General features: G+C 48.9%; 2 protein-coding genes across 3 annotated transcripts in view; both read left to right on the forward strand.

Annotated features, from left to right (window-relative positions):
• Positions 1–10,582, forward strand: part of LOC102377404 (zinc finger protein 345) — a 16,390-nt gene extending 5,808 nt beyond the window's left edge. The window contains exons 1-3 of one of the 2 annotated variants that reach the window (XM_025199820.1): positions 4,521–4,586; positions 7,182–7,294; positions 7,635–10,582. In XM_025199820.1, the coding sequence (XP_025055605.1) occupies positions 7,643–9,697 (2,055 nt within the window). In that variant the 5' untranslated portion in view covers positions 4,521–4,586; positions 7,182–7,294; positions 7,635–7,642 and the 3' untranslated portion in view covers positions 9,698–10,582. Of the gene's footprint in view, positions 1–4,520; positions 4,587–7,181; positions 7,295–7,634 lie in introns of those variants that run through there. The other variant, XM_025199822.1, reaches the window with a different exon arrangement.
• LOC112549718 (zinc finger protein 883-like) overlaps positions 10,357–17,173 on the forward strand; it is an 11,106-nt gene continuing 4,289 nt past the window's right edge. Inside the window, 3 exon segments of the mRNA XM_025199905.1 lie at positions 10,357–10,371; positions 10,549–10,675; positions 16,910–17,173. The exon segment at positions 16,910–17,173 is cut by the window's right edge and continues 1,124 nt beyond it. Coding sequence (XP_025055690.1) covers positions 10,357–10,371; positions 10,549–10,675; positions 16,910–17,173 — 406 coding nt within the window.

Below are 17,173 nucleotides of genomic sequence, written 5' to 3' on the forward strand. Positions count from 1 at the left end.
AGTGCGGGCTTTCCGGGTCTGCAGCTCTCTTTTTTTTTTTTTTGGAAATTTTTCTGTGCTCCAGGTCAAGCTAGCCAAATCAGTTCCCAAACCTTTTGACTGAGCAACAGTCAATCGGTTAAGCACCATATGTGGTGCTACAACTGGCAAGTATCCTCCCCTAGACATTTTAACCTGGGGCTTCAGATACTCCCAAATACACTGGCAGGCATCCAATGTGCAGGCCCAAGCCCAGAGGATTGGGGTTTGGATGCCCCCAAATCTCACTTGCCTTTAACCAAAGGCCACAGGAACAAGCAAGGGAGGAGCTCCTAATTTCCATAAAGTAAGCATGTAGCCAAGATCCAACCACTGGAAGCTGGCCAGTGGGAAGCTAATTATAAAACTCGTAAGGCTTCCTGCTCACAGTGCATTGGACAAGGGTGCACTCTCTGCTACACAATGCCATTCAAGTCTACCCTTGTCCTGAGGGTTGACCACGGTCTCCCCTGCTGCAGCCCTCTTGCTCCCACAATGTTCCCCCAGCAGCCACCAAGATGTTACTGCTGGCTTCACTTGGGCCTGGGCTTATATCCTGCTTAAGCCCAGCGCACCTCCGGTCAGCTCTGGCCACACCTACAGGCTGTTCCAGCTGTAGCTTGCCTGCTCTTAAAAGTGGCAGGAGCCCCAAACCTCCTGCCACACTGCTTCCTCGCTATGTGGTGAGTCATTGTCTGCACCTAGACTGGAAAGTGCAGTTGAATTTCCCACTTGCAAACTTACTGGGGGCTTACTGGATCATCGCCTGCTGGAATTCACCATCCAGCGCAAGGTGGCAAAGGCCTGCAGCAAGGCAGCAGCCCTGGACTTCGGGAGGGTGGACTTCAATGAGGTGAGGAGAATAGTCGGGGAGAAACTGAGGTCCCGGAGGGGAGAGGAGTTGGGTGTCCAAGAATAGCGGTCGTTCCTTAAGGAGACGATCCTCCAAGCCCAAAGGGAGGTAATCCCAACACGGATCAAAGGAGGCAAGAGGGCGCAAAAGCCCCCATGGCTCACCAAAAGCATATGGGAACGTCTCCTAGCTAAAAGGGAGGCATACACCCAATGGAGGGGAGGGGCCATCCCCAGGGAGGACTACACCTCGGGTGCTCAGGGCTGCAGGGGGGCGGTCAGGAAGGCCAAGGCGGAGATGGGACTGGGACTAGTGACCTGGATCAAGGACAACAAGAAATCCTTTTTTAAATATATAGGGGGTAAAAAGAAGGTACTGGGTAGCGTGGGGCCTCTGCAGGACACGCTAGGAAATCTGGTTGTTGCACCAGACAATAAAGCTAACCTATTTAACGATTTCTTTGCCTCCATTTTTCTGAGCAGGGACTGAGTCACCACCCCCACCGGGACTCCCGTAGGCCCCGGGGGAGGCACACCCAGGCCTAGGGTCAGTGAAGACCTAGTCAGGGAACTTCTGGAGGGACTAGATGTGTTTAAATCAGGAGGTCCTGACGATCTCCACCCCATAGTGCTGGGGGAACTAGCAGAGGTCATTGCGGGATCCCTGGCACGGCTTTACGAGCACTCGTGGTGTTCTGGTGTGGTGCCAGAGGACTGGAAAAGGGCCAATGTGGTTCCCATTTTCAAAAAAGGGAGGAAGGAGGACCCAGGAAGCTATAGGCCTGTGAGTCTTACCTCAGTCCTGGGTAAGCTTTTTGAGAGAGTTATCCTGGCGCATGTCCACGACGGACCAGCAGGGGAGATTATGCTTAGGGGCAACCAACATGGGCTCATTTGAGGCAGGTCCTGTCAGACCAACCTGGTGGCATTCTATGACCAGGTCACCAAATCCCTGGATGCAGGTGTTGTGGTGGATGTAGTCTTTCTGGACTTTAGGAAGGCCTTCGACACTGTCTCTCTCTCCCCATTCTCATAAAAAAACTAGGAGACTGTGGCGTCGACACCTACACAGTCAAATGGGTCACTAGTTGGCTGGAGGGCCGCACCCAGAGAGTGGTGGTGGACGGGTCTCATTCGACCTGGCAGAGGGTAGATTCAGGGGGTCACAAGCTGGCAGAGGGTAGATTCAGACTAGACATCAGGAGGTGCTACTTCACTGTCAGGGTGGCTAGGATCTGGAACCAACTTCCAAGAGAAGTGGTGCTGGCTCCTACCCTGGGGGTCTTTAAGAGGAGGCTGGATGAACACCTTGCCGTGGTCGTTTGCCCCCCGTACTCTTTCCTGCCCATGGCAGGGGGTTGGACTCGATGATCTGCTCAGGTCCCTTCCAACCCTACCAACTATGAAACTATGAAATCTATTATATCCACTTGAAACAGCCTCCATTGGAAAGTGCACCTTGACACTGGTCTTCTGTGATGTTTGAGCAGCGCACTCCAAGATATACAGCCCAGGTCTCCTCAGCTGCCAGTATATTAGCCATACCCAGAGGGAGGGTAGAGTGGGAGTAGATGGGGTGGGCCCAAAGCATGGCTGAGATTACTTGGCCAAAGCGGGGCTGGGGAGTCCAGCTCTGATACAACAGCCAGATTTGATAACTGGAGAGAAGAGGGGAAAGGTTATTTCTTCACCATGGATTATTGTGCAGAAGGGCAGCGCCATCAGAGGAGGTTTGTACCAATATTGCTCTCTGTGTCCCACCCTAGATGATCATTATTAAGATGTGGGAACTACTGACACCTACTCAGCAGGGTTGTGCCTGATTCAGTCCTGCAGGTTTCTGGAAAAGACAGAGTTCAGGTCCAGGCTTCAGCAAAGAGTCAGAATGAGATGCAGGGAACAGGAGAGTGGGAAAATTGCATGTGTTCATTACCACAGCTTTTCCTTTCCTGAAACCAAAGCAGCTGCTCTGGGACTCTCAGGGAGCAGAGATGGGTTCAAAGAAACCATGTGTGCAGAGTCCCTCTCCTGACCATCCTGGGCATGTCTACATGTGCATTAAAATGCGCTTTAGTAAATGTGCATTAAATCTAGTACCTCTCAGCATTTTTACACATGTAAGCACTGCAGCGCCTGGCACTTTGAAAAGCACCCAACACTGTGTCACTTGTAGCTGTATAAGCGGCTAAATGCGTGTCAGTGCACAGAAAGTGGCAGTGATCCACTTTTGAACTAAAACACATATAAGGTGTTTTAGTTCAAAAGTGCATTGCCACCATTTTCTCTGTGCTGAAGTGCATTATGCCACTTATACAACTGCAAGCAATGCAGCACCATGCGCGTCAGCTCGTGTGTGGAGCAAACATGATTAATCAAATCTGCTCTGATGCGCAGGATTTTTCCCTGGGCTTCAAAATGGTGGTGGGGGTACTTTATCCAATGCTCATTCGACAAGCTTTAGATAAAGCGTCCCTACTGTCATTTTGAAACACAGGGACGTTGGTACATGAGACACTCCGGGCACTTTAATTAGACAGGCTCTTGGAGCCACTCTAATTAAAGTGCCTCTTACCCTCACTCCTGGAGCAAGTGTATAAATACCCTCCATTGTGAGGTACTAGGAAAATGCACATTAACCTGGCTTAATGTGCATTAACTAAAGTGAACATTGTTTAAGCAGACAAGTTCTTTGGGTAAATGTGATATATTTTATAAGACCAACTAAATAGTTGGAAAAATTGTTCTTTGCAAGCTTTCGGGCACAAACACCCTTCTTCAGGCATATGGAGAATGTTGCTTTTAAGTGACATTTAATACACATTAGCCTATTTCAGTGTGCATTAAAAAGCATCGCTATCGGGCATTCTTAGACGTGTGTGCGATGCAGCACCGGGCTCTTTTGAAAGTGCCTGGTTCTGTGTTGCATGCATTTGTATAAATGGCGAAACGCATGTCAGTGCTGAGAAAATGGCGATGGTGTGCTTTTGAACTAAAACACATCAAAGGTGCTTTAGTTCAAAAGCATACCACTGCCATTTTCCCAGTGCAGACGTGCATTTTTCCATTTATACAAATGTATGCGACACAGCGCCGGGCGTATCAACTCACATGAGGAGCAGATTAATCGAGTCTGCTCTGACACGCCAGAGCTTTAGTGCGTCACAGCACAAAAAGCTATGTGTATAAATGCCCTTTGATATGATGCTTTAATGTGCATTAAAATAAGCTATGCACATTAAAGTGCACGTGTAGACGCAACCCCTCAGCGCTTTCCCTCCTGGCTGTCCCCATCCCCTGGAGTCTCCTGCCAGCCAGGGAACTGTCGCAGAGCCTCACCCTCCACGGTGCAGAAAGAGCAGCTTGCCCAGGTGCCCTGGGATGTCTCTGTGAAGTGTCTGCATCACAGAGCCGGCCCAAGCTGCATGTACTGTCAGCTCATCCACCGTCACCAGGGGGTCCTGGCTGTTGCTAAGGCAGAGGAAGCTGCTCTTGCTCTCTCTCTGCTCGGGATATTGGGGGTTGGCCTTCCTGGGTCAGACACTGCTGCCTCCTCCATTGTGACCCCAGAGCCTGGCTGTGCAGCAGCTGCGCCCCCAGTGCTGGGGAGAGAACTGCGCTGCAGCCCCTTGGTGCCCAGCCCAGGGGGGAGCCTTTCTCCGGTGGCTGGACCCAGCCCCTGGCTCTGCCAACAGCAGCTGCTGAGCCGGAGACTCCAGGTAATGGGGAGAGACCTCAGGGAAGCGCTGGGCTGGGCAGCACAGGGGCTCTGCACACATGGCCCCTCTGTACCCATTGCTGCTCCGCAGGGGCTGCGAGTCCCAGAGCTGCTGCCTTCGCTGGCACACAGGGGCTCTGGCTCCTGGTAGCACTGGCGGGCTCCCATGCAGCTAGCAGCGCACAAGGCACTAGGAACAGAGTGTCCCTGCCAGTAGGGAGGGGAGAGAGACAGCACGCAGCAACAGGAGTCAGACCTGGGGACAGAGAAATATTTCTTGTCTGGACGCAAGGCTCCTCCCTGTATAACTCAACCTGCTGGAGCATTTGAACCCTTCCAGCTTCCACTACTATGGAAAACCTTTGAAGGAGTTGCTCTGTACTGTGCCTGAGGGTGGCTTCTTCCCCCAGCAGTGCAGGGGCAGGGCTTGGCTTTTCCTCTCTCTGCTCTTCACCTGGTACACAAGATCCAAGGTGATTTTCACCAGGGAAGGGGTCTGGGCAGGCATGGAGTGGGTCACCTTCCTCCCCATTTATTTTTATTGTGCCTGTGCAAATTGCAGTTTTAATGGAAAAAAATCATTGCTCCTTTTCTTCCCCTGACATCCCAAGTACCTACTGTGTTGCCAGGTGGCTTCAAGACTGGCTGATTTCTTTGTTTTCCAAACTTCTGCCATTTCCTTCAGTCCACCAGGGAGATCTACCTTTCTCAACCATCATTTTGTTTCCTTCTCCCCAGCACCTTAGAGCTTGTCTGCAGTAGGAAGTTTTACCAGTTGTCCGAGTGAGCGTAGTTCTCTCAGTGAAACTCCAGTGTGGCCACATGGATTCTGGTACATGCGGTGCTTTGTTTAAGCCCTTCCTAATGAAACAAACTGCAAAAAGCCACTCTTCTGTAGTAGACTAGTACTGTCCATATGAGGGCGCATGTGTCAAACTATATAGAAGTCTTGTCCTAAATGTACAGCTTAGAGTTTAGAACGATGTGAGCTGGAAGCACAAGTCATGGCTTTTTTGGGTTATCTCATGGCCTGCACCAGGGGCTCTTGGCATCCTCTGTGCCACCCCCCCCATGTTCCCATTGTGTCACTGGCTGAGCCCCCTCTGTTGCTGCTGTTCTCTTCCCTACATCTGTGTCTCTGTGTGTGTCCCACGTGCTTAGGGCTCTGTGAACTTCCCCATTCCCCACCCTCATGACTGGTCTCCTCCTCTGTCTGCCTGGTTGATAAACTGTTCCAGCTGTCAACACATTCACCTGGTGGGACAAGCCATCAGAGGCAGATTTGGGGAACTGCTTCACTAATCTCTGTTGGGAAGAAGACACAGTTGAGCTGAGATTATGGTTACATAGAAAGACAAGAATGATCACTTCTGTGATGTCTTCACTTCTGAGAGGTGTTTGAAAGAGTGGCTCTGCCAGTCAGAGAAGGGGCTCCATGTGTCCCCCATCCCACCTTCTTAGGACCTCCTCATTTTTTCCCCTGTCAACAGAGCTGTACCCACTGGTACCTAGAACTTGCCCCTATGGTGGTATTTTTACCAGGGTCAGTAGAAGTCATGGTGACTAGGGACCGGGGTGGCATGTGACCTCTCTAAAAACTGCCCCTGCTGCCCTATAAATCAGTGTGGGTTTCAGGGTTGTAGGACTTCCCTATGAGTAGGGATCATCTAATTAGGGAAAATTTCAGTGGGAAGATGACCCTTCTGGAAGAGGGTCTTGGGACCCATCTTGCAACTTGCCCTATTATCCTTCTGCCTCCACCGACCAGGATAGTTTTCAGGCTCACTGGAGTTCCCCAAGGTTGATGGGAACCAATCAGAATAGGCATAAGGGCAAGAGGCTGAACCAAAAACCCAGCCTAACTGTTGGTTGGTTGTGAGTGTCACTGTGGACACCCTCCATGTGTGAAAAAGCTCAGCATGATATTTATTTTCTGAGACTGGGGAACACAGAGCAGTAGGAACGTGGATTCCTACATAAATCCAGCAAGATGCACAGGCTTTGCTTTCTTCTGCGGCTGCTTAAGTTGAAAACTCTAGCTTGGTGACACTTTCAAGGAGGGGGAAGTTGAGGATGGCAGTCTCCTGGCACTGCTGCTGTTTGAGACCCAGGAACCCACTGGTGAGATGCCAATTGGCAGGTCTCCTGGATGCTCTCTGGACTGCTGCCTTCACTAGGCAGGCACTCAGCCAGCAGCCTGCCCTGAGCCTGGCATGGCACCACTCTGTGACAGCACAAGGAATTAATGATCCATTTCCCCTCAGTGGAAAGGCACCAGTCTGGGTTCAACTCTTCTCTTTCAGAGATGACATTCCTGTTTTACACTAAAACAGTGGTTTTCAATCTGTGGTCTGCTCCCCTGGGGGTCCGCAGACTATGTCTAAGGGGTCCACGAAAGATGACTATGATCAGTCAATATAATTCAAAGGGGTCCGCATCTCCATTTGAAATGTTTTAGGTATCTGCAAATGAAAAAGATTGAAAACCGCTACACTAAAACATCAGTAAAAGTCACTCCTGGATACTTGAGTGTATAAATCCCCCCAGGGCACCGTGAGCCCACATCCTATGTAACCCAGGGTTATTTCTACTTCAGATCTCCCTGATGGAACAAGAGGAGGAGCTGAGAGCCTTGGATTTAAAGCAAAAGCAAAGCCTGAGAGATACCTGTAGAGGTGAGGAGTCTATTAAACCAACCCAGAAACCAGGGTGAGTGAAGGAAACAGCTGGGATTTGCATGAGTTCCTTCCAGTTCTGTCTTGTCTCACTCATGGCAGGGTTTCCTCCATCTGGACTCATATCCTCAGGGCAGGTGTCACTCCTGGCTTCCCTCCCATGCTGACTGACTCCTCCTTCCATTCCCAAGTGATTAGGCGATATGAGGAAGCAGACCTGGTGCTTCTGCCTTGATGGATTTGGCCCCTAATTTCAAATAATTTTATTATTTCTCATTATCTCTTCATTTCTGTCATTCCCCTTTTCCAAGGATTCTTTACTACCCAACACAGGGAATAACTTGGGTCTGGATTTTTCCTCTCTATTTCAGCAGATGACAGGATGGCAAATGATAAAGAGGGGACTTGTTTACCAGAAGCAAAACCATATGGGATCTTATTGTACAGATCTGATGGAAATGCTCCCCAGGACCCTGAGCAGGAGGTGGCTCATGAGAATGGATGCAAACCAGAAGGGCAGGAAGAAATCCCCAAAGAAGAACCAGAAGGCAGTACCGTTGCCACTTACTTAGCTAAAGATACCAAAGCTCATCAGAAAATCCCAACATCAGAGAAACCCTATAACTGCACTGATGATGGACAGAGCTTCAGTGTGAGCTCAGACCTCCCAGAGAAACCCCATAAATGCCCCAGCTGCATGAAATGTTTCAGCCTGAGGTCAGCCCTGACCAAGCATCAAAGAATCCACACTGGAGAGAGACCTTTTAAATGTCCTCAGTGTGAGAAGTGCTTCAACCGGAGGTCAATCCTTGTAACCCACCAGAGGATCCACACGGGGGAGAGACCCTATAGCTGCCCCGAGTGCAAGAAGAGCTTCAGTGTGAGGTCAACCCTTATTAAGCATCAAAGAAGCCACACAGGCGAGCGACCGTATAAATGCCTGGACTGTGGGAAGAGTTTCAGTGACAGCTCAGCCTTTATTAAACACAAGAGAATCCACACGGGAGAGAGGCCCTATACCTGCAGCGAATGTGGGCAGAGGTTCAGTGTGAGCTCTGACCTCATTGTCCACCAAAGGATCCACACAGGGGAGAAACCCTACAAGTGCCCCGACTGTGGGAAGAGTTTTGGTCTGAGCTCGCACCTCACCCGGCATCAGAGGATCCACACAGGAGAAAGACCCTACACGTGCCCTGACTGCGGGAAGAGCTTCCGCCTGAGCTCCACCCTCAGCACCCACCGCAAGATCCACACCTCCGAGAAACCCTACCAGTGCCCCAAGTGTGAGAAGAGCTTCAGGGTGAGTTCCTACCTCCTCACCCACGAGCGGACCCACACCGCTGATAAACCCTACAAATGCCCTGACTGCGGGAAGAGCTTTGGGGTGAGCTCAGCCCTGATCAAACACCAGACCATCCACACGGCAGAGCGGCCCTTTAAATGCAGCGACTGTGGGAAGAGCTTCAATCGGCGGTCGGTTCTGACCACGCATCGACGGATCCACACTGGAGAGAAGCCGTATGTGTGCCACGACTGTGGGAAAAGCTTCATTCGCAGTTCGGACCTCACAGCCCACCAGAGAGTCCACACCGGGGACAGGCCCTTTAAATGCCCCGACTGTGGAAAGGGCTTTGGCATGAACTCAGCCCTGGTTAAACACCAGAGAGTCCACACAGGGGAGAGACCCTACCAGTGCCTGGAGTGTGGGAAGGGCTTCAAGCAGAAGCCTGCCCTTGTTACCCATCAGGGAATCCACACAGGGGAAGGACCTCATAAATGCGCTGACTGTGGGAAAAGCTTCAGTGTAAACTCTGCTCTGATGGTTCACAGGAGAACACACACTGGGGAGAAGCCTTACACATGCCCCAGCTGTGGGAAGATCTTCAGTGACAGCTCAGGCCTCATTAAGCATCAGAGGAGCCACACAGGAGAGAGACCTTACAAGTGCCCTGACTGCGGGAAGAGCTACGGGGACAGCTCAGCGTTCATCAAGCACAAGACCCTGCACACAGGAGAGAAACCCTACAAATGTCCTGACTGTGGAAAGAGCTTCAGTCACAGCTCAGCCCTCATGAAACATCAAAGGATCCACACAGGGGAGAGACCCTTCAAGTGCCCTGAGTGCGGGACACGCTTCACGGACAGCTCAGCCCTTCGGAGACACCAGAGAATCCACACGGACGACAGGCCCCATAAATGTCCTGACTGCGGGAAGCGCTTCCGAGTGAACTCAGCCCTGGTCAAGCACCAGCGATTCCACATGCAGGAGAGGCCCTGCAAGTGTAGTGAGTGCGGGAAAAGCTTCCAGTCCAAGTCACTTCTTCTCACGCACCAGAGAACCCACACGGGGGAGAAGCCCTACAGATGCCTAAACTGTGGGAAAAGTTTCCGTCAGAGCTCACATCTTATCAGGCACCAGAGAATCCACATGGGGTAGACCAGGGTGACCAAATGGTGGCATGCATGCCACAAGCAGCACTGGCATTAACTCCCTTCTCCTTTATTGATATGAAATGTGGGTGACCTACTGTCATCTCAAGAGCTTGAAGAGGCAATTGCCTCTGGAAAATCCTCCACATCAAGTAGAAAGATCACTTCACAAATGACTGCATCTTTGCTAAGCCAATGTTACCAGCATTAAGTCAGTGATCCTCAAGCACCAAGTTTGCTGGACCAGACATTGTGTGTGGATGCTTGACTCTTGACTCCCAAACCAAGTGCTTTACTTCCAGCTTGCTTATGGGCTGAAATTTGGAAACATTATGAGGACATATTGAAGGCAGGCCTCAAAAAAACAGACACTAACATCAAGAGCTGGGAGAAGCTGGCTGCTAACTGACTCCAGTTGTACTGCAACTTTGACCAAGCAGCAGTCCATTTTGAAGTAAAGCATCTTGCCCTTGAAGCAAAGAAGAGAGAACAGAGGACGGAAAAAGGAGAGGAATCCCAGCCTACAGCCTACTCTCCCCTACAGAAAGACCTACAATTACTGTGGATGGATCTGTGGCTCAAGGACTGGACTCTTAAGTTACATCAAGACATGTGAATGAGCTGTGGTAGAGATTATCCTCAAATTGAGGGATTGCTGATGATGGCATGGGTGGCCTCTGTGTACAGCACATGGCAGATTGGGGAGGGGGCAGGCAGCACAGCAGCATATTAGGCAGGGAACAGAAAGCAAAGCATCAGATCAGACAGGAGACACAGGGCAGGCAACAGAAAGCAGAGCAGCAGATTGGACAGGGCAAGGGGGACTGGAGTGGCACTTGGAGGAGGGTGTAGGGTTAGTTTGTGACACACCTAAGAAAAAGGTTGATCCTCACTGGGATAGACAGTCACAAGGGGAATTTCCCCCCTATTTTCCTGGTTGTGCTTCATTCTGTCATCGAGGGATGTGATCTATGGCTGGCTGGAGGTGAGCCCTGGGACACTTGATGGTGGGTGATGGAGATGGGTAGAGGAATAAAGTTGTGTTGTTGCTGGGGAGCCTGGGTGCAGGTGGGAGGGTTATTTTCACATTTAGAGGCGAACAAGAAGGGAATAAATGCCTTGAAGGTACGAGTTTTCCATTAACAGCACTCACATGCCATCCAGTTTCCATGCAACTCTTGCTCTGATGCAAAACCTCCGCAGCAACCTCAGTGTTAGTAATTATTGCCACACATATGATGAGTCCCTCACTGAAGAGGAAAGGGAGATTCAGCCAGAGCCCTTTGGGGAATCAGTCTCTTCTCCACTTGAGTCTTCTTGTGAGCTTTGCACTCACTGGACACTAGAAAAGAAAGTTCAGAGCCTGAGGAGACACTGGCATGCTTCCTATTCTTCCCCTGGGTTAACATGGTGTGTACTGAACACACGGTAGTGGGGGGACAGGCTAGTGGTAAAGTGCAGTCTCTAACTGTCCTGTTCTAAACACATTGAAGGGCTGGAGGGTATTTCTGGAATGTGTCAAAATGGACTAGTGGTTTTTGAGAAGATGACTTTTCTGAAAGGCTCCTTTACATTTTTGGGAGGTGCACAAACTCAAGGCCATAAATGAAATTAAAGAGTTGGCTTACATGCTTGAGCAGTTCTCACCTCTCACAGAGCTTTTTTAGGCCTGGCTCCTGTCTGGGATATTCACTTCCATCTGATAACATCCCAGTGAGAGGAATGGGCCTGTTCACACCCATCTGGTTTTGTGTACTGCAATGTTGCTTCCACTGCAGACAAAATGGGATGTACTGACCTGGGGTTCTCCTTCCTTTCTCCCATACTGCCTCCTATGAATTGTTGTCTTCTTTTCTTCCTCCCCATGGCCCTTCCCGCTCTGCTAGGGGGAAGCAAGATGTAGGGAATCATCCATCAGGACATGTTTTCTGTACTTAGTATGTTTTCTTGAACTCCAGGGCTACAGCCTCCCCACATCTCCATATTGTTAAAGTTGATAGCATATGTGACATCTAGCATATGATTTATCTAGTTGATAAGGGGTTGATAAGGGGTTGATCTAGATGATAGCATATGTGATTTATTTAGTTGATAAGGGGCATATCTACCATGCCTTCTGCCTGTTTTACTTTTGACATTCCTAGTCATGTTGACTCAGGCACCTCCAGTAATGTTGACTGGAGATGCCTGTAGTAAGTTATGAAGCATGTATTTTAGATTCATTGGGTTGGAAGAGACCTCAAGTGTCATCCAGTCTAGTCCCCTGCACAAATGCAGGAATGTATTTCTTGATTAGGTGATTATGTTGTTTCCTGTATGAATATATCATATTGATTCAGTGTCAGGAAATGGACCATAGGTGGGACAGATGAATCTGGATATGTCCTTCTCACAAATACCTGATGGACAGTTTCACCAATTTGAGTTGTATGAGGTGCTGGCTACATCTTGGGCTTGCTAAATAGGTTTCTCCATGAATGTCTCAGCCTCTGTAAGGAAGGAGGAAATCAAAGGACTGGCTGGGTTAATGTCATACATGGTTGCTCATGGAGTTGGGTGGTTCAGGGAGGAACTGAGATAAAGATGCTTATGCATCAGTCCCATGGCCAGACTACATAGGTTGTAAAGTCTGAGGTAAGATAGAATTATAGAAAATGAGGGTTAGAAGGGACCTTAGGAGGTCATCTAGTCCAACCCCTGCTCAAAGCAGGACCACCGCCAACTATATCATCCCACATAGATACGCCTATGTACACATGCCTACAAACTTTCACTTTTTTTTCTCTTGCAAAGGCGGGTGCCTTTTAAATTCTACTTGGTTGCATGAAAGTTGTTTGGGGTCACTGTGTTCATCATAGATCACAGCTCTGGAAGACAAGAACTAAAGGGAGCCAAATGCATGCAAAGCAGAAGAGCAGCTGCAGTTGGTGCATAGCGTATTGTAGCCTGGGGACCCACACTAAGAATGAGAGAAGTTTGGGATTCCACCTGGGGAGCGGTGAAGGTGCAGGGTGCATTATCAGAGCTGGTAGAGGAGTCAGTGGGATAGCTAGTCTTGCATGGTAACCAGTACCTAATGGGATAGATAAGTGTGGTGAGACTTCTAAGAGTCTGTCATATATTTATCTGTCTACAGTATGAGTTTGTTTTAAATTGTCAGAGAGTAGAAAAATGGAGAATTCCTTTTAAGCACCTTCCTTTACCTGTCATTTGATATTTGTGTGTGCCAGAAGTCTCAAAGTAAGGGATGTGTGTGACGTTGAGCAGATGCTGCACCACGTATGTCGTACCTGGGGTTGATTTGACTAGTTCTTTGAACTACCTCACCTGAGAAGCTTCTTGACTTGATTGTAGATTACAGGATACATTTTTATTCAGGGTTTGTGGTGACTATTAATAATTCTGCATGTAATCAGGAAACTCATATTTGTTACCTTATCCTGTTTCCCTTAAACTACATAGTCTGTACTAAGAGGTACAATCATTTGATTGTGAAGATATTCTTTCAAAAACTTTTGAGGGGTACCGTGGTCTGTGGTGGAGGTATAAATACTAAAGTGTTAAAACCCATCAAGTGTCTTAATCTTGGATGAGTAAAAGAAATAGAGCATTGAACATCAATAATTGAGCATTATTGACATCAATAATGAGCATCACTCTCTGGTCTCAAATCCAGAAGGTGCTTTAGAAATTAACTGCCAGAGCAAAGCAAGGGTTGCCACAAACTTAGTGGCATTCTTGGTTTCTCTGAAATGTCTTTCTTTGTCTCTGTAATGTGACCAGACCTTTTGAGCAGTGTATTTGCTTTGATTGCAGACAAATGCTGCAAGTTCTGCAATTCAAACCCCTTGCCCCCAACTCCACTATCCCCATTCAACTACCTCGTTCCCTGAAAGATGGACAAGCAAAGAAAAAAACCCTGCCAAGTGGCAGTCTGCAGGGTCTGAATGCAGAACAATTTTTCTTTTACATTGAAAATAATTGATGCAAAAGTTTCAACCTTTGTGGTCATAGTTCAGGCCATAACTTGCTGTAAGAATCCTGAAAGGCACCCGTGCACCAGGGGTTTTGACACATTGGTGCCTTTCAGGGTGCTTCCAGCAAGTTATGGCCTGCATGATGACCACAAAGGTTGCAACTTTTGCATTGATCATTTTCAATGTAATTGTAAAAGAAACGTTTGGATCCTTAACTTGCTGGGGTGATCTGACCCCAGCTGACTTCCTGCCCCTTGGGCAGGGTGCTGGACTTGATGATCTTGGGAGGTCCTGTCCAGCCCTAATGTCTATAAACTCTATGAAAAATGGTACTGCATTCAACCCCTGCAGACTGGCACTTGGCAGTGTTGTTTCTTTGCTTGTTCACCTTTTGGGGAATGATGTAGTTGAATGGGGATGGTGGAGTTGGGGGCAAGGGGTTTGAATTGCAAAATTTGCAGCATTTATCTGCAACTGGACCAGATACACTACTCAACAGTTCTGGTCATATTAGAGGGAGACAAAGAAAGACATTTCAGACAGAGAAACCGAGGATGCTGCTGAGCTTGTGGCAGCCCTTGCTTTGCTCTGGCAGTTCTTCATTTCGAAAGCACCTTCTAGATTTGAGGCCACCATTCCCGCACTCAGGGCTTGTGCCCCGCATGCCCCACTGGGTGCTGCCTCACAGGGCATTTTGGCGGGCATGCTGAGCATGCCTCCCTTGTCCCGTGGGGCCTCCCTTGTCCCACAGGGCCTGAGACTAAATTCTCTGGTTTAAAAGTGGGTTAAGACCTGCAGGAGTTTGGGAGGCTGGGAATCAAGGCAGGCCTCACTCTCCGCTCATGGTGTATTTTCTCAGGCGCTGCACAAGCTGCTGCGATTGAGTCTGGGGTCAGACATACTGAATGGGGCCTGTTTGATGTGCCAAGGGCCCGTTCGTTGTGCCAAGGGAATTGTGTGCGTGGGTCCACCAGGTAAATTTTAAGCCTCCCTTAATTCGGGAGGCTGCTGGGGGCACAGCAGCTGATTTTTTGGGACAACACATGTGAAAACAGGGATGAGAGTGTGTGTCAAAGGTTAATAACAAATCCTCCAAGTGGGGACACTGAGCAGAGCACATCAGTCAGCTCCGGCTGGCCCTTGACACCTGCTAGGTGTCAGGGGCTTGTAACACTTGAGGAGGTGGCTGTCTATTTACTGAGAGGCTGGATCCCTGTCAGAAAGCCCGTCAAAGGGATGCCCTGCAGGAAAGCTATAAAATAGTGGCCTTGCTGAGAAAAGGTTCCTGTCTCCTTATTAGCAAGCGGCTCTGTGCAATAATAAAGGGACTCCATTTGGACTACAGGAACTGGATCTTTGTTTAAATGCGCTGTATTCATTGCTGCGGCCTGCAGCTATGCCGTGCATTGTGTGCTCAGAGCTGTTGCACAGTCCCCAAGTACTTGAAGTTTTCTGGTGTTTCCCTCCAAATCATCTCCCCTCCAACTTCTGCTCCACGTCGTTGCAGTAAAAAGTCATGAGGTCTCTGCTGTACCTAAGTTGGCTTCTGCTCGGACGTTATCCTTGCTCCGTTATATATGAGGAGGTTGAGACTCAGGGTGTGGACACCCATAACAATTGAACAGTTCCCAAATGTCATCGATTGAGAACCCCGTCACAATTGTGTGGAGTGCTGTGGCTCCAACACCAGAGGACAGGAGTGAGCACCCAGATCAGTATGGCTCACAGTGGGCAAGTGAAGGGAGGGAACAGGACAGGGAAGAGTGCTTGCACTTATGCTTGGGAGGTGACCTGTGTCTGGGGCCTTTTCACATTTCTGCTTTCCAATCTCTCTTAAACATGAATTCAGCAAACTTCAGTAGCTTGCAATTGGCTGAAGTCTGCAGTGAGCTTGCCTGACTTGGGAGGGGTGGGGGTGCTTGGACCCACACTTTTAGGTTCCTAGGGCCTGGGGGCATGGTGAGAGGCTGGGGTGAGGTAATGAATGAGGACATATAGTTGTTGTAAAGATAACCTTTATTTAACAAGGAGCGCATGGATAGAAGGTGGCAACAAAAGGGAGCAATAGAGTTCTGGCTACATACCAGAGCAGCCAGTTGCAGCAACGTGTTGTGGGGGGAGGAGCAAGGCAGGGTGGGATGCCTGGAGGACCGACCAGGTTTGTGTCACAGAACACTTGGTGTTCATGTATAAAACAAAACCGGTTCACAGGGAACCCGTTAAAATAGCGCTTTGATTCTCCAGATACACTTTTGAGCCATTTCAGGAAGATTTAAACCACTTTAACAGGCTTGTACATCTGTCCACTTCAGGCTTAACTCACATTTAAACATTTTTAAGTGTTGTGTGTATCCATGCCCTCAGAGTCTCCAGAATCTTTGTGCAATAGAGAGGGCCTGTCCACAACCTCTCCCCTGGGAAAGACTCAGAGCTATTCTAATCCAACATGCTAACACGGCATTTCCAGTGCTTCCAAGAAAGGGCTGGATTTCATCTACACTGTGTTTTTTAAACATTAGTGCAGACTCAAACATAGAAATGTCATATCCTACCCTTCTGAGGGCTGGCTTCATTCCTGGAAAGGGTTTGGGTCTCAGCTGGGTTGGAAAAGGGTAAGAGGTTGCACACCTGGGCTTTAGCAGAGTCATGAAAACTCCCTGCATGTGGAAACTCCTAAACATCCTGGATGAGAAACCACACATCTCCCAAGAATTGTCTTGTGTCCCCGAAGGGTCCCTATGAGCATTCTCCTAACTGTTTGGCTAGTTCAAGGATGCCATCCAACCTAGTATAATCTAGGAGCAACCTTGTCTGAGAATAACTTTGTTTTCTTGGTCTCAACTATCTTCTGTCCATGGAGCAGACTTCCTAATATTTGAAACTAGCATTGTCTCCCAGGGGCCTAAGGAGCCGTTAAATGAAGATCCCCACCACCCTGGGGAAAGGAAGCTCTACTTAAGCTAATCCAGGTCAGTATTGTCCCCAGCTGGGGGGAACGCTCATGTTTCCACCTATGACTAACGCCATGTGATAGGCTCCTCCTTTCCTCAGCCTTTGGATAGGACACAGAGTCATAATTTGTCCCCTTTTCTTCAAATGCTGGGGAAATAGTTGCAAAGGGATCCAGCGGTTGATGTTCCTCTCTCTAACAGTCTTGTTTTTGTTTGCTGCTTCCTTTTGTGTCTCTTTTCACCCCAGCACAGGGACTGACTTCTGTCTGGATTTTCTTTGTATCCCAACAGGTGATGGGACAGTGAGTGAGAAGAAGGAAAAGGATCCTAGGCAGGAAGGCCCTGAACAAATGGAACCAAAGGAGATGTTGCTGGGAGGACCCGAAGGAGATCTTTTCCTGAATAAAAAGCTAGGAGAATCTTGTGAGAGGCATCAAGAAAGCAAATCAGGGGAGAAACAGGGAAAATCCATTCAATATGAGGGAGATTTGGAAGACCTCAGTGAAACGACAATCCAGCCAAGAATCTGCACCAAAGAGAAACCATATAAATGCC

This window comes from Alligator sinensis, unplaced genomic scaffold, assembly GCF_000455745.1.
Source record: "Alligator sinensis unplaced genomic scaffold, ASM45574v1 scaffold1097_1, whole genome shotgun sequence".
NCBI classification, from domain to species: domain Eukaryota; kingdom Metazoa; phylum Chordata; order Crocodylia; family Alligatoridae; genus Alligator; species Alligator sinensis.